This window comes from Centroberyx gerrardi, chromosome 13 (assembly GCF_048128805.1).
Source record: "Centroberyx gerrardi isolate f3 chromosome 13, fCenGer3.hap1.cur.20231027, whole genome shotgun sequence".
Taxonomy (NCBI): Eukaryota; Metazoa; Chordata; class Actinopteri; order Beryciformes; family Berycidae; genus Centroberyx; species Centroberyx gerrardi.
Genome location: NC_136009.1, coordinates 5646831 through 5671830, shown reverse-complemented (window position 1 = coordinate 5671830; position 25000 = coordinate 5646831). Strand labels below are relative to the sequence as shown.

Below are 25000 nucleotides of genomic sequence, written 5' to 3'. Positions count from 1 at the left end.
AGACAGACATCCAGACAGACAGACAGACAGACAGACAGACAGACAGACAGACAGACAGACATCCAGACAGACAGACAGACATCCAGACAGACAGACAGACAGACAGACAGACAGACAGACCAACAAACTGATGGACAAACAGATGGCAGACTGACCAACTAAAAGACTAACTAGAACTAACTAGTTTTAGCTCAATAGCAGACAAATAAAGCAATATTGCCTACAATAGGAGTACAGTGGGAACTTAAAGGTGTTATGTGGAGCATTTGTGAGCCTCAATATATCATTGTCAAATTAATTAATTATTAATTAATTTGTCTGTATAATTATTGTAAGCATGGTGGAGACGATTGGTTGCCTCTATCTCACACCAGTGGTATTGTTAGTGGTAGTGTTTCTCCCAATTAAGACCACATTTCCCATAACCCCCAATCTTCTCAGTGATGGTCTCACTTGTTTATGATAATCATCATAGTGACAGAAGAAGGAAGAGTCCTATACTAACAAACGACAAACAGCATTAATATTAGTATCCAAACTCGCTCTGGAAACAAGAAGTTCCCAGCATGCACACTGCTGCTGCTCCACAGGTTCTGTTCTCCATAATGACATCCTGAAAAGCCCAGCATGCCTTATCATGACGCCATTATGAACAATAGGACTTGTCTGAGCCATCAGAGCTTTGTAGTCTATTGTTATCTGTGGTTATTTTTTACTTACTTCAATAATATTTGAGGAATCAGCGAAAGAGAAGAAACATCATCACCCAAAGATGTTTTATAGGTAAGATGAGAACCAGGTCAGGGTATTCCCAGAGATAACATCTCAATTTCTCAGTCTATCAGTCTCAGTAACAGGATTTGCATCATGTAATATATGCGTTTAATGGCCATGGGATTGCACCATTACTATTGAGTACATGGAGCGTACCATTCGTAATGGCTGAGAGAATGAAACCATCATTTACACCCATAGGAGAGAATTATTTCTCTTACGTCTCTCTCTCTCTGTCTCTCTCTCTCTCACTCTCACTCTTTCTATTTCTCTTTCATTGTCTGCTGCTGTATCGAGTCCTTAATATGTCGTCGTGTTTATGCATCATTCATTACCTCTCTAGAGAAAGATCCTCCCTCCCTCCATCCATCATCCAAACATCCATATATGCAGTTCATCATCCATCCTCTTCTCCCTCCTTTCCCCTGCTCCTCGCTTTATGTAAGCACCTGGGAAAGCAGCAACATTGTCTTTGTGGCAGGAAGCACTGGGGTTTGTGGGAAACGTAGTCTTACAAAAAAAACTGCTGTTACTCGTAGTCCTTTGTGACTTGTAAGATCTCAGTGCCTCCATTTGCTGTCTCTCTCCTCTCCCTCCTCTCCATCTGTCCCTCCTCGCTCCCTCTCAATCTCTCCCTTTTCCCATCCTTCTGCTATCCTCTGCCCTAACTCCTTCCTTCACTTTTCAACCCCCACCACTCTCCAGGTCTCTTCCCATCTCTCTCTCTCTCTCTCTCTCTCTCTCTCTCTCTCTCTCTCTCTCTCTCTCTCTCTCTCCTGTCCCTCCCTCTAAGTGCTTGTTTGTCTCCAGAGATAGTGGCAGCTATCACTGAGAATGGGATACTGTAGTTTGACACTAACCTCCACTGTCCTTGGAGAGAGAGAGCGAGACTCACACACACGCACAGAACCGGTGGCAGGTAGCAGGGACAGGCCAAGGACAAGGTTATTCACCGTTATTCACCCTGCTTTTTTAACTATTATTCATCCAGAAAAGGATCAACAAGGGTTCAAAAAAGGTTTCCGGTAAAGCCCTCTGTCACACTCACACAATTACACTTAGAGCTGCCTGTGCAACCACAGTCTTTACTGTTGGAGGCTGAGCCGCTCCACTGGAGCAGTTAGTGGTTTGGTACTTTGCTCATGGGTGCCATAACTGAGGGAAGGAAGAGAAATCGGGGGAGGACTATGGATCCTTATGTCCATTAGCTTGTTTGTTTGTTCATGTGTTCGTTCGTACGAAACCTGCAGCAATGATGCATGTAACCGCTGCCTTGTGGCATTTTCACAGTTACACCGATTAGCCAAAGGGGGGCGCTACAGTTATAGCTCAAAACAAGGTGACATATTCGTTACTGATTGGCCCAGAGGGGGACTGCATCATTCATGGGGGACGACATATTTACTGTTGCCTTGTTAAACATGGCGTGAGCAATGACAGTAAATACAGCCATTTGATAATGACCTTATTGCCTAACTGTGACTGGCCCACAGCCTGTTTATCTATATATAGAGGCAGCAAAGGTTGCCCAAAGGCTGACTGGCATTAACTGGAAGTTGTGCTCCAGCTGAGAGCTGGCGACCGGAGGGTGGTTGGTATTACCTCTGTGGTGCACCCTGTCACTGCAGAGGTGCCCTTCAGCAAGGCACTGAGCCCCAAACCACTGCAGAGGCACCGCACTGCTGACAACTCTGCACTTTGACCTCTGTGAAGAAATGCAAGTCTGAGGCTCTGTCAGGACTCTTAAAAAGGATGTGTTTCTTTTTCTTTGTTCCCCCCCATCTCTATTAGCGACAACCCACATGTTACATTTCAACACAGCATTGTCCTTTTCACCCCTACCTGTTGACATTAATGCCATGAGAGAAGTGGCTCCAATAAAATCAGAAACTATTTTCCGATATTTCCATATCAGGATGTAGTCAGCACCCTGAACCATAAAACTCTTTAGTTGATCAGAAAGTGGCCTGAGCAGAACACTCACTCTTCTCAGGACATTATATTCCTGAGTCAAAGCAAAGGAGGACATGGAGTTCTGAGTATGGAGTGGCTCTATGCTGCTACCAGTTTGACTCATCTCATTAACATGATCAACAGTGATGATGCTGAAGTCTGGGAGCTGGCCAGGGCTTCAATCCTCCTGAACCTGTGTAAGAGGAAGGTCCTACCATCAACGACCAGGACGACTTCCTAGGCTTCAAGGGTAAAGCTATTGACTGGCCAGACCTAAATGACCTCAATAAACTCATTTCCCAGCTTGAACTAGGGCTGGGCAATAATTGAGTATTATCGTTTATTGACTTTCAGTGGAATTATATGGTGATGATGTGGTGATTTTGAGATATCGTGACACAATTCTGCCGTCTAAATTGATGATAACGAGCAAATTTGATTGAAAAACTGACAAAATGAGGTATAGTAGGAATATTATTTGAACATTTCACTTTTGTTTGACATCACACCTAACATTACCATTTGGTTTAATGGGATGAACATTAATTTGATTATTTAACATGTGATTTAGCATTCATGAGCCATATCGTGATATATATCGATATCGAAAAAAATCCTTATGATTATCGTGATATTGATTTCAACTATATCACCCAATCTTGTCCATTTACTCTCTAAATGGTGCACACACAATCCGTGCCCCCAGCCTTAAAAATCCCTCTTTAGGCTGTCTCCTTCCCTTCTATACTGATTGAACATGATTTAACAGTCGAAATCTAAAACAGAAAATACAAGCCAACTTTACATCTTCTGAAAAGCTTTGCAGTGCAATATATACTGAACAAACTGATATGAAACTGCTACCAGTCATCTTGCAGCACCACAGCAGGCTGATCAAATTGCGTATTTGCCAAAAAGGTTGACGTATTCCTTTAATGCATTCACTGTAAGCTATTTTGTGGGTCCCCCGCATGAAAAAAATGTTCCGGTATGTTTTGACTCGGATCCCCTGGCCCAAAGTTTTAAAGAGCCTCGAGTCCGATGAAGCAGAAATGCCATAAAAAATAATGTTTGAAAAAAAGAAGGGATTTGACCTTGAGGGTTGGTAGTGCCTGCTGTCCTCGGAAGACTGTCTGACTGTCTGGGTTGTTTTGTGTGCGGGCCTGTGCCTGTGTCTGTGCCTTTGTGTGTGTGTGTGTGTGTGTGTGTGCGTGTGTGAAATGTGGCTGAAATGTCCCTGCATTAAATATCAATATGATTCTGACAGAGAGAGAGGAAAAAAAGACAAAGAGACAGACCTGAAAAGAGAAGGAGAGATAGCATCATGGTTATATTAAAGGTGCTACAAGTAACATTTTAAACATCGATATATCATTGTCAAATTAATTGGTATAGTTACTGTAAATAAATGAGACAATGATGGAGATGATTGGTAGCCTCTATCTCACACCAGTGGTATTGTTAGTGCAAGTGTTTCTCAAGATTAAGACTACATTTCCCATAAACCCCTTTGCTTCTTGTCACAGAGAGGATCCCTGACATCATATGTTTTCTCTTTCCTCTTTACTGAAGAGGATAAACATGTTGGAAATGATTTTTCCATCGGTTTTTCACTCCTTCCACCATGTTCCATTGCCAGAAACTCTTTAGCTTTATCTCTGTTTGCTCTGGAAGAACAGCGCCCTCTTCCTGTTTTGTGCCATAAAGCAATCGCCAAATCTGGCTTGATGTCACACAATGTAAAATGCAGAGTAGAGGCTGCCAGTCTTCTCAGCAATGGTCTCATTTGTTTGCGGTAATTATACGAATGTCTCAAAAATAATGCGGTAAAGATTTATTGACGTTAAAAATACACGTAGCACCTTTAAACACATATGTGGCAGCAGCAGTTTCAGGTGAATCCCATGTTCATGTAAGTTCGTGGCTTTGAAACGCCATCACATCTCGCATATGCAAACAGGGAGAAAGAGAGGGAGAAAACAAGAAATCTAGAGAGATAAACAGATGAGACAGAAGGAGAGATAGACGAGGAGAAAAAAAATTGAGAGATGTCGCAATCGAGACACAGTCAGAAAGAAAGGGAAAGTCATGTCGGGTCCTGTGGCGGTCGGTGCCAGAATGACTCTGCAGATTGTGTGTGCGTGTGTGTGTGTGTGTGTGTTTGTGTGTGTGTGTGTGTGTGTGTGTGTGTGTGTGTGTGTGTGTGTATGTGTGTGTGTGGTCTCAGTCGAATCTAAAATGCACTTCAGGGCCCAGAGATGGACAGAACCAGAGAGAAACACTCACACTCACTAGATCCAGTGCTCCCCACCCCAATTTAATGCATGCGTCTTAATTATTTATGATTTCCGGCATTACACTGATGTTGGCCTTGCGCCAAAATAATTTTTGGCTGAATACATTTTTATTGAAAACAGGTTTTCAGCTTGAGTGCAAACCACTACATCTATCCTGGCTGCATTTACATCTTATTTGGGACTTAAGATATTTTCATGGCTGTTTGAACAGGGAACAATCATGTTGCTTGTGTATGTGTGTGTGTGTGTGTGTGTGTGTGTGTCTCTCTCTCTCTCTCTCTCTCTCTCTCTGTGTGTGTGTCTCTCTCCCTAGTATTTTTCAGGACCATGGACAGATACATACATGCAAAAACTCTTGCTATGTTTACATGCAAGGTCTTATTACTGTAAAGCTTAAGCTGTTTAACAGACTATTTCCCATCCTTCTTTCACTGAGAAATAGTAGATTATTTAATGTAAAGGGAAAGAAATTATGATCCCAAAAGTAATCTTCTGACAAATAACCTGATGTTACAGGCTGTTGTACTTCACTATAATGAATCAGAGACATCAAGAGTGCCAGACTGTAGTTGCTGCTGGAAATGCACTCAACCTTGAAAATGTACTGATGATGACAGCAGGGAATACCTGACAACTATGGATGAAAGTTGTCGGAGTCGGGAGTGCTGGTAGAGGGCGGTCACGCTTGAGTTCACAAAGAAAACATTTGTCAAGTAGTGCAGCATTATGGAGGCTATAGTGAAGCCTTGCCACTGACTGATATAAGTTAGGCAGGTGAGACAGTGCGTTATCACCAACCAGTTCATAATGCTGTATGAGTCTGAGATTAGACACTGAAAAGCAAAGGAGAAAGGGTTGTAGTAATGTTGTAGTAATCTATTTAATATGGGAATAAGCCAGGCATCTTCACCAGGTTCTCATAATTGGAAGTATGAGCCTACACAGGTTTTTCTAACCCAGTTATGATGTTTACATACATCAACCCAAAACCAGGTTACTTGATTAATCAGGTTAAGAACCAGAATTATTATTATTATTGGAGTGAGTAAAACTACACTGACTGACTTTAAAAACTCACTGTAGTCACTGTACAAAATATTTAATTCATGCGTTGACTTACTTTCTGGTTTGTGGATGTGCAGCCGACCAGCCTGATGCTTGTTTGACTTCTACTTCTATATAATTACAAGTTATTACTAGAACTGAAAGGAAAGATCATATAACTCCTGTTTTAACCATCCTGCATTAGCCTCTGCTTATATTGTGGAGTTCTTCACTCACAATATCCAGAAGCATAACATACAGTCAAATCTCATTTGACTGTTCCAAAGACTAGATTCAAGTCAAGAGGTGATCAAGTATTTATAATAAGAGACCTTAAACCTTGGAACTGCTTGCCTGAGGAAATATGTATTTTCTGTTACAGCATAACTCATGAATATTAACTTTATGTTATACCATGATTTTTGAATGTTGCTGAGTTGTGCTTTTAGTGTAAATTTGCTGGTGAACTGGTGACTGAAATACTAAAAGAGACTTTCAGTCAATAGTGTTATTATTTATTTAAATGCATTCTTGTATTGATATGATTATATTGCCATTACATAGTCACGTGCTATTTCTGTGCTGCTCCTCCGGCCTTAATGGAGCAAGTCTTCCCTTTACTTTAGCTGGTGGTTAATATCAGTGTTAGATTTTTTTATTTCACTGCACTTAAGCAAAGTGTTATACATAAAAATGTATGTCAGTTATACTATATATTAATTGTTGTCATTTTGTTTTGTGTTTTGATTGGTGTTATTAGTGCTGTGTCTTAGCATTATTTATTTTCTTTTATACTACTATTACTTCTAATAATAATAAAACATTGCATTTTTTTATTATTAGTGATATATGTGTACGTGTGTATGTGTGTGTGTGTGTACATGTGTGTGCTTCAGCGGGTGTTGCGCATGCATCAATCCTCCAAGACACGTCCGCCGACGGCGAGCGTTGCCTAGGGAACCGCAGATGCTCTCGTCGCCTGGTTGCGTAACCATGGCGATAGTCCCTTCAGCAACGTGTTGTGTCTGCTTGCCTCACTGTCAAGACAAACACACACACACACACACACACTGTAGAGGCTGGTTTTGGAGACCGGGACCCATTTGACCATCAGCAAACAGCTTATAGAGCAGAATGACAGATAGACAGATTTGGGTGCAGCTTTTATAAGAAAGCCTGTAGGACAGAAACATGTAGATCATGTATGCTAGACTTTTAAGGTATAATATTACCTAGTGTATGTAGGGAACAGTAGTGGAGTAAATAGTGTAAACCTTGAAAAGCTGGCTTGTTAAACATAATTAAGTAGCCATATTGTAGAAATATGAATGAGAATTGTCTTGTCCTTTTTGCTGTGGTTCTGTCCGTTTCCTTTTGCTGTTCTAAGTGGCAGTAAAAGCAGTGTGGATTGTATGAGAAGAGATGAGAAAAGAGAGAAGACGGTACTTTAAAGGTGTGATGTGTAGCATTTTAACAGCAATAAATCATTACCACATTAATTTTGAGACATTAGTATAATTGCCATAAACAAATGAGACCATCACTGAGAAGGTTGTCAGCCTCTATATTTTACATTGTGAGCCACCAGGTCAGATTTGGCAGGAAATTTGCTGGATTGCTTTATGGCACAAAACAGGGAACCATTGTCTGAATGCATATTGGCTGTTATTGTCTTGTATCCTTCTTCTTCTTCTTCTTCTTCTTCTTCTTCTTCTTCTACTTCTTCTTGTGCTTCTTCTTCTCCATCTTCTTCTTTTTCTCCATCTTCTTCTGCTTCTTCTTCCCCTTCTTCTTCTTCTTCTTCTTCTCAAAACAAACGGACCGACACCAGGAAGGGGGAGGGAGAACAACATCCTCTTTGGACAGGAAGCGACAGGGCTTATGGGAAATGTAGTCTTCATTTTGAGAAACACAAAATGCTACACATTGCACCTTTAACATCACATTCCTCTGATGTTTGTCTTGCCTCCCAAGCAATTCAAATCAAAAGGATATCACAGTCTAATGAGAACGTTGGTCCACGATGTTTTTGTTCATTGATGATGACAATGACATCATCAGTGATGATGTGTTGTTTATCTCCCTTAGGTCCCGGGATGATGTCATCAATGATGTCATCAGGAGGACGTCAGGACCCGCCAGGACAGCCCGCCTTCAGCTCTGACTACCTGTCTGGTGAGGGTTGGGGGAGTGCAACTTTTTTAGTGTATATGTATATTTATTTAGTATGTATGTGTTTTGCAGTCATTCTTTAATACTTCCTATGAGGGCCGACTCAAACAACAACAAAAAAGACTCAAAACCTCATATTTCTTTGTGACAAAAAAATAATAAATCACATGCTCACATGCTGCTAAAATCACATGCTCAGTGATGAATCCCAATAGATTCATGCCTGCCAACATTGGCTCGTGAAAATAAAGATTTTCCAGCTCGGTAAGTGAGCCCAACTCCCCCACAAGCAGGGGAAGCAACAGCAAGGGAGCCCAGCGGGAAAACGATTATACAAATAAAGGAGAAACAGGAGATATGTAGATCATAAGAATGAAATATAGCTTACTGGTATCAAAATAACTGAAACACTTGTACTGTAACTGGCTGAAGCATTGAAAACAACCACAAAATAATCTCTCCTCATCCAACCACCTGGCTTCTGATTGGTCAACAACCATTTTCATTTGAACTTTTATCTAAAAATGCTTAAATGTGCATTGCTGTTGCCTAAATGACAACTACATGTTGTACCTCATAAATATTAGTTTTGTGAATGTTTTCAAATGTACGTCGTTTGCATCCTTTTTCCCAACTTGTTTACTTCCTTTTGGTAATGGAACATGTCACATGCAAATCACACACACCCTCGATTGTATCCTCGTTGTAACACCCCTCACCCCACACACACACACACACACACATAATTACAGCCATGTTTGCTTGTCTAACAGCCATTGACCAGAAATGAAAGATGCAAAAAAGTGTGCACACACACTTGATATCTTAGAAAACGTGTGTTCTATGTTGTATACACAACTTGGGATGAGTACTCACTAGTATTTTCAAAACTAGTAGTGACAAACTGTATGACTCAGTAATAATGACTCAGCCTGTTAAAGCACTTAAGATGTTGCATATGTCCAAATAGCAAATTCAGTTTTAATGTAATAAATCATACAATCATATTGACAATCAAAAACTTCACTTGCCATCTCTGTCTGTACTGGTGCTGTACTTGACTTTTTTCACATTTTTGTTGCAAAGTGATTTCTTGTCTGAATTTTATGAAAAAGTAAAAAGGAAATTTATTTGATGCATGAAATTCAAATAACAGAGAAATCTAGCTTGTAAATGTCCTCAACCCATTATTACTTTTGGGCAAAATTTCCACACTGGTGAAAGTGAGTGATTTGCTTTGAGCTGTTACAGAAATTAAAGTTGGTAATGAAATATGGAAATTTGAGTCAGGAAAGTCAGGAAATATCAGAGAATCTGGGTCGCTTTACATGAATATACCAGAATGTGTTTTCTAACTTGTTTCACACATTCATTGCGTTTGGTGGTTTTCAGGCCAACTGGAGTGGAAACCAGACTGTTTACCCCTTTTTAACTTTTATGAGCTGGAAAACAAACACAGGGAGGAAGAGCGTTTTTCGGTCATGGAAGCAGTCTGACATTATTATGAAAAGTTATGGAAAAGTCATGGAACTTTATATCAGGGCAAAGGCAAACTCATTTTTCAGGAATTGAACAGAATAAAATGGAAAGCTATGGAAGAGTAAATTCATGACCAATTAGAACAGGGACAGGTAAAAAAGGATCGACTTTGTTTATTTATTGTTTAATTCCTCCCTCATCTGATTCTGTGCCCAACCTTGGCCCCATGCAGTCAAACTAATCTCAATACACAATGCATTGATTGATTGGTGAGATGATGCGGTGTGTCGGTGTCAACCCACGGCTCTGATCAGCTCTGACATCTGCCTCTCTCTTTTCCCATCTGTTTTTTCTTTCCCGTTGTTTTTTTCACTCTACATCACTCCATCATCCTGTCCACCAACCGCTCCTCCTCTCGTCCCCCTCTCTCTTCTCTCCAACCTTTCCCTCTCTCTTTCTTTCCCTCCCTCTCTTCCTCACTTTCACTCAACCCTCTCATTTTTCTTTGCTCTCTCTCTCTCTCTCTCTCTCTCTCTCTCTCTCTATCTCTCTCTCTCTCCCTCTCTCTCTCTTTCTCTCTCTGTCTCTGCCTCTCCCATTCTCTCTTTCTTTACTTCCCTGTCTGTCTTGGTCTCTCTCTCTCTCTCTCTCTCTCTCTCTCTCTCTCCCTCTCTCTCTCTCTCTCCTCAGGTCCTATGACCATGATGGGAGGGATGTCAGATCAGTGGAGCCAGAATAAGACAAAGGACAGCAGCATGCCTGACTCACTGCTAGGTCCACTCTACTCTTTCGTTTCTTCTCTCGTTTTTCATTGTTTACTATCCCTGCATCACATGTGAATCGCTGCATGAGGTCCTCCTTGTAATTTTTCCACCTCTCCACCACTCTTTCTCTACATTTCTTAGCCCTTCATCAAATTGTCTCTCTCGGATTGGTCGACCTTGTAGGCTTTTATCTTTATTCAACTTTCTTTCTTTTTGTTTTCTTCATTGTCCGCTTGATTGTTATCACTCTGTCACACAGCTGCAATCATGTTTTAAACTTTCATTTTTGATGGAATGTCACATTGACACGTACACCAGCATATCATTCCATAGACTCATAGTCATTTCATAGTCAGACTTAATAGTCAACCACCAGCATTAATAATCTGTGGTCTCCGTGGGCCATTTTTTCCCATTTTTTCCCCAAGAGCTAGCAAGCAAAATTACTTACAAAAAATAATGGGCTTTTCTACTCAATGCTCATATCTATTATGTATAATGAGGATATTTACAATTATTTATAATGCGGTATGAATGTTGCTACCAGCACAAATTATAACTCAATACTACTATAATGACTATAATTCTACTATAATGCTCAATTAATAGACAAAATTACAGCCATGTTACAAGACTTTTAGCTTCTAATGGCTCGTATGTTATGTATTTCGCTGATATTTTACTCAAGTATAAGTAAAAGTACTGGTGTAAAAATCTACATAAGTAAAAGTAAAAAGTAGCTCATTTAAAATATACTCACTGTAAAAGTTACTGAGTTCCTTTTTAGAAAAGAGAACGTTGTTAGATGTGATCTTTCCCATGCAATTCTGCACAAAGTAAAGACAGATTACTCTTCTCTTCTTTGCTGACTGACTGTTCACTGTGAATGGCTCCACAATTGGCCAATTTATGATTGTCCGCTTTCTGATGTTTATGTAGGCTAGACCCTACAGAATTTGTACTCTAATGGATGGGATTTAAAATGTAGCTAAGTACAATACTAGAGCAAAAACGTACTTAAGTACAAGTTACTTAGTCTTCCTTAGAATGTACAAATTGCTGACTTTAAAAAAAGTACAAATACATAAAACAGCTACTCAATTACAGTAACTGGAGTAAATGTATTATATGTATTATATACTGTATATACATTATATACATTGTATATGCATTATAGTAATGTATTATATTTATATATGCATTATGTATATATTTTCAAAATAAAAGAAATTCAGCTGTGTCATTCCACCTTACACATTACATGTACACATTACACAGTGAAAGTGAAATATTTTTCTTTGTGTCATGATGCATTCAAAAGAAGAATAAATATGAAACAATACAAAATGAAACAGTGCAACAATGTAACAGTAGTTCACTGAGCATTCATAGTAAAACTTAGGCAATAAGACACAAAACTATGCACAAGACAACATAGTGAAACAATGCAATATGCAATGGTAGGTCAAGTATCATACATTGTAATATCAGAATTGCAATATTAATAGTCGTAGTATGAGTGACTGATGCAAAGTAATTCATGTATTTCAACATAACAACAATGCACAGAATTCAACTATTAGATTATTAACGGAGCAATAGGTAACATGGCTAATGCTTTTGGTGGGTTAGTGTTATGAATATCTCTCTGTTATTAATGTATTTCTCTGTCTGTATTCTTTCTCCCCATCAGGATTCTCCCAGTCTGGCATGGGGGGGACCAGCCTGCCACCCTTCCAGACCAGTATGAGCTCCAGCCTGGGCCAGTCTGTCATGGGTTCGGCTATGGACACCCAGAAGAGTTTGGGCTTGTTCGGTTCGGAACCCAAAACCACCAGTAACACCAGCGGTAGCGCTCCGTTTAAACCCAGTGACCCGTTTTCCTCTGGTGGCCCCGGATTACACTCTATGGATCATTCTCCAGGTACCAGAAGGGGGTCGGTCGGATGTGTCACACAGGGCAGCAGGGGAGGAGTCAGAAGAGAGGAGAGAGAGGAGGGAGTGCAGCTGTATCTTTCAGGCTGAATTACACTTGAGTACATATATTTCACACCCTGGGGTCCAGGTCCATTAAGCAGTCGTGCTGATCTTTTCATGTACTTCAGAAGGTTGGTTGAATTTTTCACACAGAGTAACAGGGGAGGGTGGAGCTAGAGTCTTTACAGCCCCATCCCGAATTGAGAAATGCATTCTATTCAATGAACAGATTGCTAAAACATGATGAAATCTAAAATCCAGTACTAATCTTGTTATTTGCCTGCTGTAGAAAGTTGGCTTGGATCTCTCACACAGGGCAGCAGGGGAGGGTGGTGTCAGGAGAAGAGCAAAGACCCAGTCATACAGGATGTGTTTTTAGCAGCAGAGGGCGGCCTTTTCTAGTCGTTTTCAATGTAGGTGAAGCGTTGTAAGAGCTGCTTGTGTGTTGCTGGACACCTCGCGCTTTTCCGCTCTGGTCTGAGTTGAAAACAAGTTCAATTCGGAGCTGAAAGGCGCCTGACATCACAGTTTTTTCTCCACTGACGAATAGAGTTACCAAGATCTAAACAGAAAACAGCAGCTTGGAGGAGAATTTGTGCTGCACTCAAAATATCTGGCAACTTTTTATCATGAATTGTTATTGTTTATGATAATCAACATGCTGGTTTAGTGACTGACAGCTGATCGTCAGCTGATCCTGTGGTTGCCTAGCAACAACAACACAGCAACACAGCAGGCTGCTTTGCTTTGAAGGCTTCAACAAAAAAGACGTGCGTTGTTCAGCCTTCCTGCATAATTGGGCCCTAAAGCTGTATTTCAAAAACAGTTGTAATGTAGAAATGCATACATAGAAAAGCAAGATCCTAAAAATGTAAAACCACCACAAAAAGACATAGCTCTAAAAAAGTAAATCTAACCCCCAATGGTAATGGTAACCCCAGCCAGTTTAATAAAGATGCTAGTCAGGTCAAATTCAAGACTTTTTGCTTTGCAGCAAGACATACTGTACAACACATTACATACAGTAATTAAAACATACAGATACATACATACATGAAACTATTTATTTGTCACATAAATGTGGTTTATGGCATGTAGGATAAATGAGAACTTCAGTTTCAGCCTGTGGTTGCTGGAAGTTTGGGAGTGGCTGAATTTTTCCCCACAATTGGTGACAGTGGCAGTTCATGATACTAGAATTAATCAGTATTGTAAATATTTACTTAATAATTTCAATATATAATGTTAAATACATCTTACATTCAGTTAGAACTTGACTCCTCCCAATCTAAAAGCTATAGAAAAGAAAAATGGGCAGTGAGGACAGCCGAGGACAGATGTAGTCCTCAACTGATCCTTAATTTCAAAGAACCTCTCAATATCTAAGTTTCTACATAGATTGGACTTATCAAAGATTCAATCCCTTAGCCAGGTCTTGTTGAGGGTTTTATTTTTTAGCCGGACTACTCTTGTCTGTTTTGTTGCCATTCTAAAGATAGCCCTGCTAGCTAAAAGCCAGCTAGCGGTGCTAGCTGGTTGTTATGTAACGGTTACTATTCTAGTGCAATATCAGTCGGGGCTGAAATGCTGCATCAGCGACAGAGATGGCAATGTACTGTAGGACTATTCAACAGACTTCATCTTTCTCATAGAGATCAGGGGATGATTTGAAGGAGGATCAAGTAGCGGTCATGGCTGTATTATGCTGCTGCAAGCGGCGCCACTCATTTCATTCACTCTTTGCAAAATGAAAAATGCAGTTATTTTTGTTTGACCACAAAAATAACTTCCAATTAAACATGAAATTCTTAGTGAGAAGACTGTAGTGATATAATCACATGTTGCTATTTTAAACTTCTGGATTTAGTAAATGAAAATGAGACAGCAGCTCTAGCATCACACACAATACCTGCAGAGATTGCTGCAAATCTACCGACCTCGTTGCATAACTTGGGTCACAACAGTGAAGAGTGAAATATGTGCTTTAGACAAGCAAATCCTGCCTTTTATCTAACTGTTGCAACCCTCAAATACATATTTCAAAACAAAGGGTTGGACAAAAAAGACAGCTTTTAGCCTATTACCACTGTGATTAGTGCAATCTTTTATATAACTAGCTGGCATAAAGTTAGCTAAAAATAATTTCTAAACATACTGAAAATGTGGAAATATCAACCAGAGTCCATGTCAACAATGGCAAGTCTGCTAATCAGCATTAATGTGCTAATCAGTATTTTTTACTATTGTTTTCCATCTTAGCTTGACCTCACTTAGTGGCAACAAAACATGAAATTTTAGATAAGCTATGCACAGGACAGTGCATTCAGTAACTTGCTACAATGTAGCTTAATAGTTTAACATTCTTTTTTGCCCCAGGCCATTTGTATCTTTGGAAGCTCTCACTGTAAGAGTCCAAGCTGCACAGGCGGTAACATAGTAGTTACGTCTTGTAACTGTAGTTCTGTGATCCCATCCTCCTATCGCACAAGGATGCTACTTGTGGCTACGTTTGACATTAAATAACATCACTTACGATCATGCGATATCATACGTTCAGGAAAACATTGTTGACATTATTTGTACTTAGTGGAACTCAGCTGATTCTTCCTTTATTTTGATCCATAATAACAAACCAACGTGAAAAACACATCATGCATTGATATTGCACATCAGCAGAACCAGACAGCATTTCGTCAGCAGTGCCGAAAGTAAGAAAGTCTAACTCTTGGACAGATGCTGAATCACATTTTCCTTGGACAGATCCCACTTAAGCTGAAGTTTATATATTTAGCAGCTCGATTTTCATTAAGTTTATTAGACTCAAGTGAATCTGTTTCACTTGTTTTTATTAGAATATATTTTTTAATACAAATCAGGATCCCTGGGGAATGGAAGACATTTTAACAAAATATTCAGATGACAAAAATACATTGAATCTTATCATCCGTTTAGTATTATTTTAAGTTAATTTCTCTTTCTTTAAGTTTTTGTTTTGGTCAAATAATGAGCAGCTCATTCCTGTTGGGAGACAATAAGATTAACATGTTTGTTGTCATGGGTTTGGAGTCATGGCATCTGTTATGTCTTGCCCCCTCTGTCCCATTGTTCCTGTCTCTCTTCACCGGGTATCTAATGAAGCTTGAAAACAAACTTTAATACAGAAAAATCATTCTTTCCACAGATTTCAAATTCAATTCCATCTCTCTAGGCTTTTGTTTGGCTCAACAATGCTGCAGCTTATTTGTGTCAGAAGCCAGAATATTTAATATTGTTGCTGTCTGATGGAAACCTTGTGTCTCAAAAAAATCAGCTTTTCAGAAATGATTAAAATGATTTTAAGACTAACACTGTACTTTTTTTAAAAATTATACAGAGGGCTTTGAATGGGTTTCATGTAGAACAGAACTATATAAGAAAAACAGATCCATTTTTGAGAATTCATGAATGATTCATGATTCATGATTTTACACCGGGTTAGAGTTAGATTTAAGATTAGAAAATCACTTAAGAAGTTTTCATTTGACAGCAGGAATATGCAAAACACAAGAGCTTGTGTGAGATTCAGTATCATCGGTGCCCTGCAGATCTGCAAATCTCAGACCAGTTTGCCATTTTTAATACCAACTGCATTTAACTATTTTTAATAACAGTAATTAAATTAAATTACATAACAACATGTATTGTCTCCCACTTGATGAACACGTTTCTTGGCACTTGGGACCAAGCCACATAATTTATATTGCTTTGTAAGATTTCTTGATTTCTGAAAAAAAACAACTTTTTGGAGACACAAGATTTCTGCAGGACACCGACGATAGGTTTTATCATCTCTCTCTGCCTCACCTCTTCCGCTGCTGCATTTCTGTGTTCGAGACAACCGACGCTGCAGCAATAATGTTCTTCTTGGCAGCTTGCCAGACTCCAGATTAAGATGCACTCCCATTAAATACCTTATCACATTAAATATAGATGATAATGCCCCTGCATCTTCCCTTCCGAGAGCTGTTTATAGCTGCGAGAGCAACGAAGGGCACCGGGAGAAAATAGCAGCTTCAATCAATTTAGAAATGCGGGTGAAGGGTGCCAGATTTAGAGGGGAATGCACCTTTATCTAGATTCACATTAATATCCAGTGATGTAAGAGAGGCCAGGAGGGGAGGGGGGGGAGGGGGAGGGGACCGAATGATGAAAACTGAGACTGAGAAATGAAAATCGAGACAGGCGGAGAAAAAGATGAGCAGACAGAGGGGGTATTGGTCAGAGAGTCTTATTTTCGTATTCCATCCCCCAATCTGTCTCTCTCTCTCTATCTATCTTTCTGTCTCTTTCTCTCTCTCTCATTCTTTCTGAGCTGATTAAGCGCACGTCAGTAAAAATTTAGGAATATGGCTTCAGAGAATATAGCATAACCAACTGGGATGACTTCATCACCAAAAAAAGATAGTGGGAACCAAAGACAAAAAAAAAAGGGATCATACTCTGTGCCTGCTGTGATGTGTTTGAATGTAATTGTAATGTGTTTGTCTATATATGTATATATGTTGTTGAGCTTGCATGCATATGTGTCATCGTTTTGTGATTTGTTTTTAATCCATTCCATGTGTCTTTCATGTGTTAATTTGCATCATTTTAGCATGTGTGTGTATGTGAAGTTAGTTTTGATTTTGTACTGAAGCCATGCAATGTGACATTGATCCATTCATTTCCATAATTCAGACCTGCCTGCAGTTGTTTCTTATCATACATGTTAGACCCTTATTTGAGGTGCGCTTGATTTATTGAACTTGTTGAGGTCGACCGGATGCTTGCTGCTTCAGTGCTCAAGTGCACCCAGACTCAGGTGTGTTTGTTTTGCTCTGCTGCGTGTGCCTGCTCCCTACACATGACCAGCGCTTCTCCCTGGCCCTTGTGGTGATGACGATGATGATGATGATGATGATGATGATGATGATGATAAGCGTTGAATCATACTTAACTCTTCTCAGAAAGAGAGAATCACACCAGATTAACTGCTTGATTGACACAATACAAACTACTGCCTTACACCACAATATTATTTTTTCAGAATCCATCCAAAATTGAGAATTCTCGTGATATGACCTTACATTTTGTGCATTTTATTGCCAAGATTTGAATCAATTCCAACAGTACTTGTTAACCAAGTTGTTAACTTGATCACAAGTTACAAAACAATCGTGATCTGCCTTCATTCTCTGAAAAATGTCACCCTCCCATCCATTGAGTTGTTTTTGCGAGCTGTTCACCAAGTTATAAACATAATGTATTCTGCCCATCAGATTCCACAGACATTAAGAGTAGAATCCCTTCAACCAGTAACAGCCAGTGGATCTTTGAACCAGTATTCATCGCCAATTGAATTCAAGCAAATATTTATTGGGAGTGATGCAGAATGACCACCAGAATCAGACCAGAAGTCTGTATCAGATAAATCACAGCAAAGTTACCATGAGCCCAATTTCCACCTCAGAAGTTGCTATAAAGCAGCACTAAAAAATATCTGTCCCAATATAAATTGATTATGCGCATTCAATTCAAAATAATCTTGACTAAAACCTATAAAGTCTATAACAGGTGAGTAAAAGAAGCCCAAATCACTGGTCGAATGCATTTATAAAAGCAGGCACCATCACATACGTCAGATATTTTGTGAAAATGCTCAAGGGGTTGTGCCAAAAACGGGCCAAAAAGCAGTCAGACTATGGTTACTATGGCTGGAACCACCCATCCACTTTTTAACTTGGGTTAGGGTCATTACATCGTCTACACAAGCAACAGACACAACAATGCAAAAGGCAATGTAAGGGACATTTCTTGTATTCTTGCGTAGCAATATGTGCAGTCCAACCGCAAGACTAACGCTAACGCATGTTGCAATGTCATGTTTCAGGTAGAGCCGCTAAATGCAAATATTGCTAAATGAGCAACTACAAATGAACAAGTAGTAGTTTTTGGTGTAAAACCATTCCAACAACCATCATAGTGCCCAACTTGTAACTAGCTGCTAATGCCTGTTGACTGATCCCAGTCACCGAGTGCCTCAGTGTGACAGCCAGCCACTGGATTGTACTGGTTCTTGTCATGGCTAATCAGAGGCAATACATTGAAGGATGCTGTCAAATTTTGCCGCTGACATCAGAAAATATTGGAAATGCCTCTCTTCATCAAAGTTCCGCATGGGCAAAAATTCCCCATCTAGCATTCTCGACCTATTTAAACAACACACGTACCATCTTCTTTCCAACTTTTCCTTTTTTGGTGGTGATTGAGTCTATATTAAACTAGACATTCCTCTGCAGTAGCCATTTTTAAATACCCCTCTCAGACTAGTGACTTTGCTTCCCCCATGTGGATAAGCAGTTTATAACCTCAGTCAGGGCTCAAGGAAGTTGGTCGACATGCGTGTACTAAGTCAGCAGAGAGCTAGCATATGTTGGCAACCTGCATTAGCATATGTGCGCCTTGCATTAACTATGCGCTAGGCCTATGGTTGGATTTATTCAGGAACAGAAATTATGATTTTAATCAGTGAAAAGAACTGTGCACCACAAATCAGTAGTCCACCTTCACTTATAGGGAATTCATCTCTACTACTAACTAATCTCTATTTACAAGAAAATCTGTGAATTGCCTATACAATCTGCAGCCTACCCTACCTCCAACTGTCACTTGAACTTGTCACTAGTTTTGTATATACTAGTACTATACTACTATAGACTCATTACAAGTACCTACTGCCTTGAGACAGCAAACAATTTAGAAGACCTAAACCTGAATTGGCAAAAGTGACTGTACTGACAACAAAGGAAGTCTGAAATGGTGATATTTTTCTTTTGTCTTCAAGATATGCATCCCTTATGGTCAGGGGCCGCCTATGGTAACCACAATCTGATAGCTTTTTGGCAGGTGATTTTCTGACACAGTATGTGATTGGTTCCTCCTCTTATAAAACCCTCCCCCTCGGCAGCTCCCATCCTCTCTCCCAGCGGCTCAATGGACGACAGCAGTCCCACATCCTCCACCTCCGAAACCCTCAGCCCTGACAGAGCGGGGCCAGGGGGAGAGGTTGGCAAGCAACAGCAGAGAAGGAGGAAGAAGAAGAGGAAGGGCCGCGACGAGGTCTACGACTTCTTGGATAGGCAGGAAGTGGAGAATAACGTCGGCCAATCGGACAAGCACGGGACGATAAGTCCCGCCTCTTCGCAGGAGAAGGGAGGAGGGGAGGAAGAGGAGGAGGAGGAGGAGGAGGAGAGCTGGGAGTGGGAGATCAGAGGGAGGGGAGGAGGGGGGAGAGTGAGGGGGAGGAAGGGTAAGAGTCGGATGAGACTTCCAGAGGAGTGGGGAGCGCCCCAGCAGCCTGCCTCTCCCACACCGGCTACAGTCGTTCCTAACTGGGGTACAGCTGCTGACTCCAAAGCTCTGGAGCCCAACCCAAAGCCCAGCCCCAACCCTGTTGTGCCCTCTGCCCCTTCCCAAATCCCCACAAGCTTCACCAACCCTTCCCATGCTAGCAACGACACAGAATCTCCACCGCGCTCCTACGAGCCCATGTGTGTGGACGATTTCGCTGTGTCCGCTAAAGACGTTAAAATCGCAAACGAAGCTAAAGATTCTCCATTCTCCTCTACTGGCAAACTTGAAGCTAATGTTAGCTTAGCGGCCAATGCGGCCACCAAGGCTAGTTTACCCGGGGATGTTAGCGGTAGCCTAGCGCTAATGACAGGGGACAATCTGAGCCCAGTCTCCCAGACCTTCTCTTTCCTGGATTCAGTCCTCCAGACGCCCCCGGCCTCCACGCCTGGCTCCCAGACCACCACCCCCATCACCAACACCCCGTCCCTTGCTACCGCTCCCCCTACAAAGACCACCCCACCAGAAACCACCGCCCCTGCTTCACAAGTCTCTTCTGTTATCCATCCCTCCTCGCCACCGTCCAAGAGCACTCCAGACCTTCCTCCTACTTCCGCTTTGTCCACCAGCCCGTCCCCCTTAACTGGTGCAGACACACACCTTTCTGCTACTGCAGTCGGATCGACCCTCAACCCTGACGCCAAGCCTTTTGTCCCCTTGGTCACACCCACATCCACTACAGCCACACCCGATACAAGTGCAGCCACTCCCGTTATTACCACTGAGACCACCCCCCTCGCGTCCACAGTCACCCCCGCTACAACCTCAGCCACGCCCCTCAGCTCATCAGCCACTCCCAGTAAAAGTGACGCCACTCGCCCTTCTCCATCAGACACTCCCACCACAAGTGTAGCCACGCCCATTAGCTCGACAGCCACTCCCCCTCCCTCCATCGCCCCTGCAGCCCCTCCCTCTCTCCCTGCACACTCAGAGCACCAGGACTCCTCGCCGCCACCGCTCCCCCCGCTGGAAGGTTGGTGAACTACAGGGAAGATTATGATAATGAGGGGGCTATATTTAAACAGAAGTCACTGTAGGCTAGGATAGGAAGAAATAGCTATTGCTACCAGTAGGCTGTCTTTCTGTGGGGGGTGTATGACTCTTTAATTGCATGGCTCTCTGTCTGTGGATTGAGTACCAGGCCTGCTTGGTGTTTGGTCCTTTCCTTTATGTAATTATATTTGTAATAAATAGGGCCCGACAGATAAATGGGAAATGGCTTATATTATACCCGGAGTTAATTTTTAAGATATTCCACATCTGCAACAGATCTTGATCTTGATCTTGATGAAAATGAATAATTCTAGACACAAAGCTGTGTAGCCCGTTGTTTCCATTACAAATACTTGGAATCTCTACAAAGAGACATTTTCATTTCACACAACTACCAAAGAAATTGTCTAGATATATTAGATCTTAATTTTCCTTGGCATCCGTATAGGACCCAAACGTCCTGTATTGGTCGGGCCCTAGAAACTACCATGCAAGGGTAAACTGATAATTGCCATTGTCTGATTTCATTCCCCTCTGCCTGGCTATCTGTGTTGCTCTATTATTATTATTATTATTGTTATTATTATTATTCTAACAACTTTATTACTTTACTTGTTGCTTATAACAGCTCTATTATCTATGCTTGCTCCAACTGTCTCCCATCTGATTGTTAACTGCCTGTTTAGCTGCCCACTATCTCCTCTCTGTCTATAGATACACACAGACCATCTGGGTCCATGCAGGGTAAAGCTAACTTACCAGCAATGCTACCAGTCTGTCAAAGCCTGTTAGCATTACAAAGTTCTTAATTTTTACCATGTTACAGGTTATCGACTGCAGAGACAGACAAATTACACAATTATGTTATTGGGCTTGTTCACCTCTTTGTGTGTATCTATTGTAACAGTCTATACAGTATTATTAATTTACAGCACTATTATCGTATATAGAGAGACTCATAAGTGACCTTCCTCTACAACATAGGAATGGAAATGGCAATTTTTAACTCTACATGACCCAGATGGGACAAGTTTTTCAGGTTTAGCCAGGAAAGCCAGCAAACCCTACCCACTAAAGACCACAATGGCAATAAGCTATCAAGCTTTATTGTGTTATCCAAGCAATTATGGGGGTCCCCAAACCCAGCTTTGACCACTTCGTATAACAGTCCAATTAGATTATTATGTGGACTCTCAAGTGACTTTGCTCTGCTTCTATGGCAAGATTTACTTAGGAAGATAAAACTTGATTTTTAACCTTGATCCTGCAATGTAAAGATCCAGTCTGGGTGTACAGGGTCAAAAATCTATTTTTTCTTCCTGTGCAAATCCAAGTCCAGGTTCGAATCAGCTCTTCCTATCATTTTCCCTAGTATCTTATCCCAAATGTCAAACTATAACCCCACTCAGATGACAGGGTTTCCCCCAGAACAGTTATTAGGTGATGTGAGAGATGAGACATGGGCCTGGTGCTGCATTTATGGCAACATAATGGCAGAACTGCAAACTATTCATAATTAGATCTTATTGCGCAAGGCTAAAATCTGAGGAGATTTGAAAACATGACTATGTAATCAGGGTTCTCCGCACGCAGTAGGCTTGGGCCGATATTCGATAATATTGAGTATCGCGAGTATCGCAAATTTGAATAAAATACAAAATAAAATAAGATACCAAAAAAAAACCCGGAAAAAATATGAAATAAAATAAACAACCGCCCCACCATTAATACTGTATATTGCGATTTTTTGGCGGGGCAGCATCGCGATATTAAATTTTGGATATCGCCGAAGCCTAACTATCTAACTAGTAATGTTAGGTACTTCTGATTTATTGTTCCAATGTCCAGGCTAGCTGAGGAGGCAAATCAGCCCACTTAGCCTCTGATACACTGGGGGAAACCCTGAGATGAGTACCTCTGCTCCTTCATTTTAATTCTTCTCTCTCCTGGTAATGCTGGGTTTCAACCCTGAGCACTGGTTTGTCTCTGGCTATCTAAGTTACCCACCGTCCTGCTGAATGAAGCTTTGTTATTTTCCAGTGTGATTCTCTCTATACCTCTCCTGAGCCCTCTTCCACTACTAAAACCCAACTTTTACACGACACTGATTGTGAAATGCACTGTAAATGCGCTTAAAATAATTGATTTGAATAAAATAACAATTCATTGAATTCGATTCAGTAGCTCTGGCTTTCAAATTATGCTACTGTAGGCGTTCAGATGGGCCTGGCACTTACTAACCAAGTCCTTCACACTGGCCTTCTACCTGCGTATGTGTCAAATCTCTAAAATGTCCTGGAATTTCCATAAATTCCTGGACTTATGAAGCACATACGCGGCTCACTTTTTGTGCTAGATGTTCAAACACTGAGGCATTGTTAGGTTTGATGTCGGAGGATTGATTGCAGGGTATAGGCTTAATGCAGTAAGAGTGATGCTGAAGTGACTGAAAATTATCTTCTCTCTCTCCTTCTCCCCCCTTTTTCTTTTTCATACTTCCACCGATGATGTGACCTTGCACAAAAGGTAAGTCAGCTCTCTCTTTTTTTTCAGTTTGTATTAACTCCTCACTTGGGTCCTTGCAGGGCATCTCAATCGCTTTTGGTGTTATATGGTAAATCATTATCTCATTATTCTGATTAACACATTTCTGGGTGGTTTTAAAAGTGATGGATGATGCTGAGGGGCAAATTATCTCAGCTGTATCAAGGCTTAAAAATCTATCTGTAACCTGTGTCTTGTCAGTCTGTTTCATGGAAACAGCAAGCAACTTTTATATTCAGCGTCGACTATCAGTCAGTGACAATTAAGGCATTGCTGTTCTATCATTATCGCTGTCATTTTCGACCCAGTGCATGCTGGGATAGGCTCCAGCCCCCCTTGACTCTGAAAAGGTTTAAGCAGTTAGAGAAAACAAATGAATGAATGAATACATTGCATAATTTCCATCATTTTACTGAGCTGTTTTTAGCACTACATGTCCTCAAGTGTCCTCCGGATGGCATTACCTGGAAAACAAACATGTCTTCCAGTGCATTGTTTTCCAGTGAAGCGCCCCTTTAAAGAGTAACTAAACCCCAAACCCAAATGTGTGTAAAGATAGATATTTATTGGTCCTTTCGAAAAATTTGTCATGTGCCATACAATCGTCAGACAAATAAACAGACAACTACAATGACAACAACTATAATGACAGCACTAACAGGACAACAGGACAGCCCGACATTATATCATATCATATCACACATCATTAGAGTGCTCTACACATTGTAAGGTGCAGCATCCCCTCACACACACATTATAGTTCCTAAATATTTGTATTCATCTAGTTCAATGCCCTCCCTATTGATATTTATTTGTTGGTGGACATTGATTTCTTTTGTTTTCTTGGTGTTCACATAAAGAAAACTAATAGAAAACACAATAGCTGGTTTCATCATCATCTTGAATCAAACCTACGATTGTGGTGTCGTCAGCAAATTTAATAGTAAAATGATCAGATGTGTTGCTTGTACATTCATTTGTGTAGAGGGTAAATAAAACTGGAGAAATGGTGCTCCCTTGTGGAGCCTCTGTGTTATTAATAATAGGAGAAGACACTGCACCAGGTGACATCTAATGGTAAAAAGCATGCTACTGAATTTGCCATCTGCTATTGGCTGATCTTTGGTGCCAGAGTACAACAGGTAGTGACATCACCTGGCACCAAAGATCAGCCAATAGCAGATGGCCATTTCAGTAGCATGCTTTTTACCAGTAGATGTCAGGCTTTACACACGTTTGGGTTTGGGGTTTAGTGACTCTTCAACTGCCACAGATCTGATTCTCTCCCAGCTGTCTAAATGAGCAGAAATCACTAGGAATCCTTAGTGAAACTCTGCAGCCCTTCCATTCTTCTCATTGCTTTAAGTCTGCCTGGGTCTCTTTTCTTGTTGAAAGGCCATTTCTGCTGCAGAGGACAGCAGAATCTACTTTGTCTATTCAGTTGGCACTAAGTTGTCCCAGGGTGCATACTTTGCACTACGGCTGCCCCTCCCTCAGTGCTGGATTTGATCGACACAGAACTCTAAATGCTCTGGTCTTGCTACAGTACAGCCAAGCAAAATTCATGGGACTTTG

At 40.9% G+C, this 25000-nt stretch overlaps 1 protein-coding gene across 1 annotated transcript in view; it reads left to right on the top strand.

The window, feature by feature from the left end:
• LOC139917817 (uncharacterized) overlaps positions 1-25000 on the top strand; it is a 74643-nt gene that overhangs the window by 11319 nt on the left and 38324 nt on the right. The window contains exons 2-8 of the mRNA XM_071907016.2: positions 8157-8243; positions 10410-10493; positions 12177-12407; positions 19446-19667; positions 19698-19858; positions 19916-20474; positions 20505-20861. Coding sequence (XP_071763117.2) covers positions 8157-8243; positions 10410-10493; positions 12177-12407; positions 19446-19667; positions 19698-19858; positions 19916-20474; positions 20505-20861 — 1701 coding nt within the window. The remainder of the gene's footprint in view (positions 1-8156; positions 8244-10409; positions 10494-12176; positions 12408-19445; positions 19668-19697; positions 19859-19915; positions 20475-20504; positions 20862-25000) is intronic.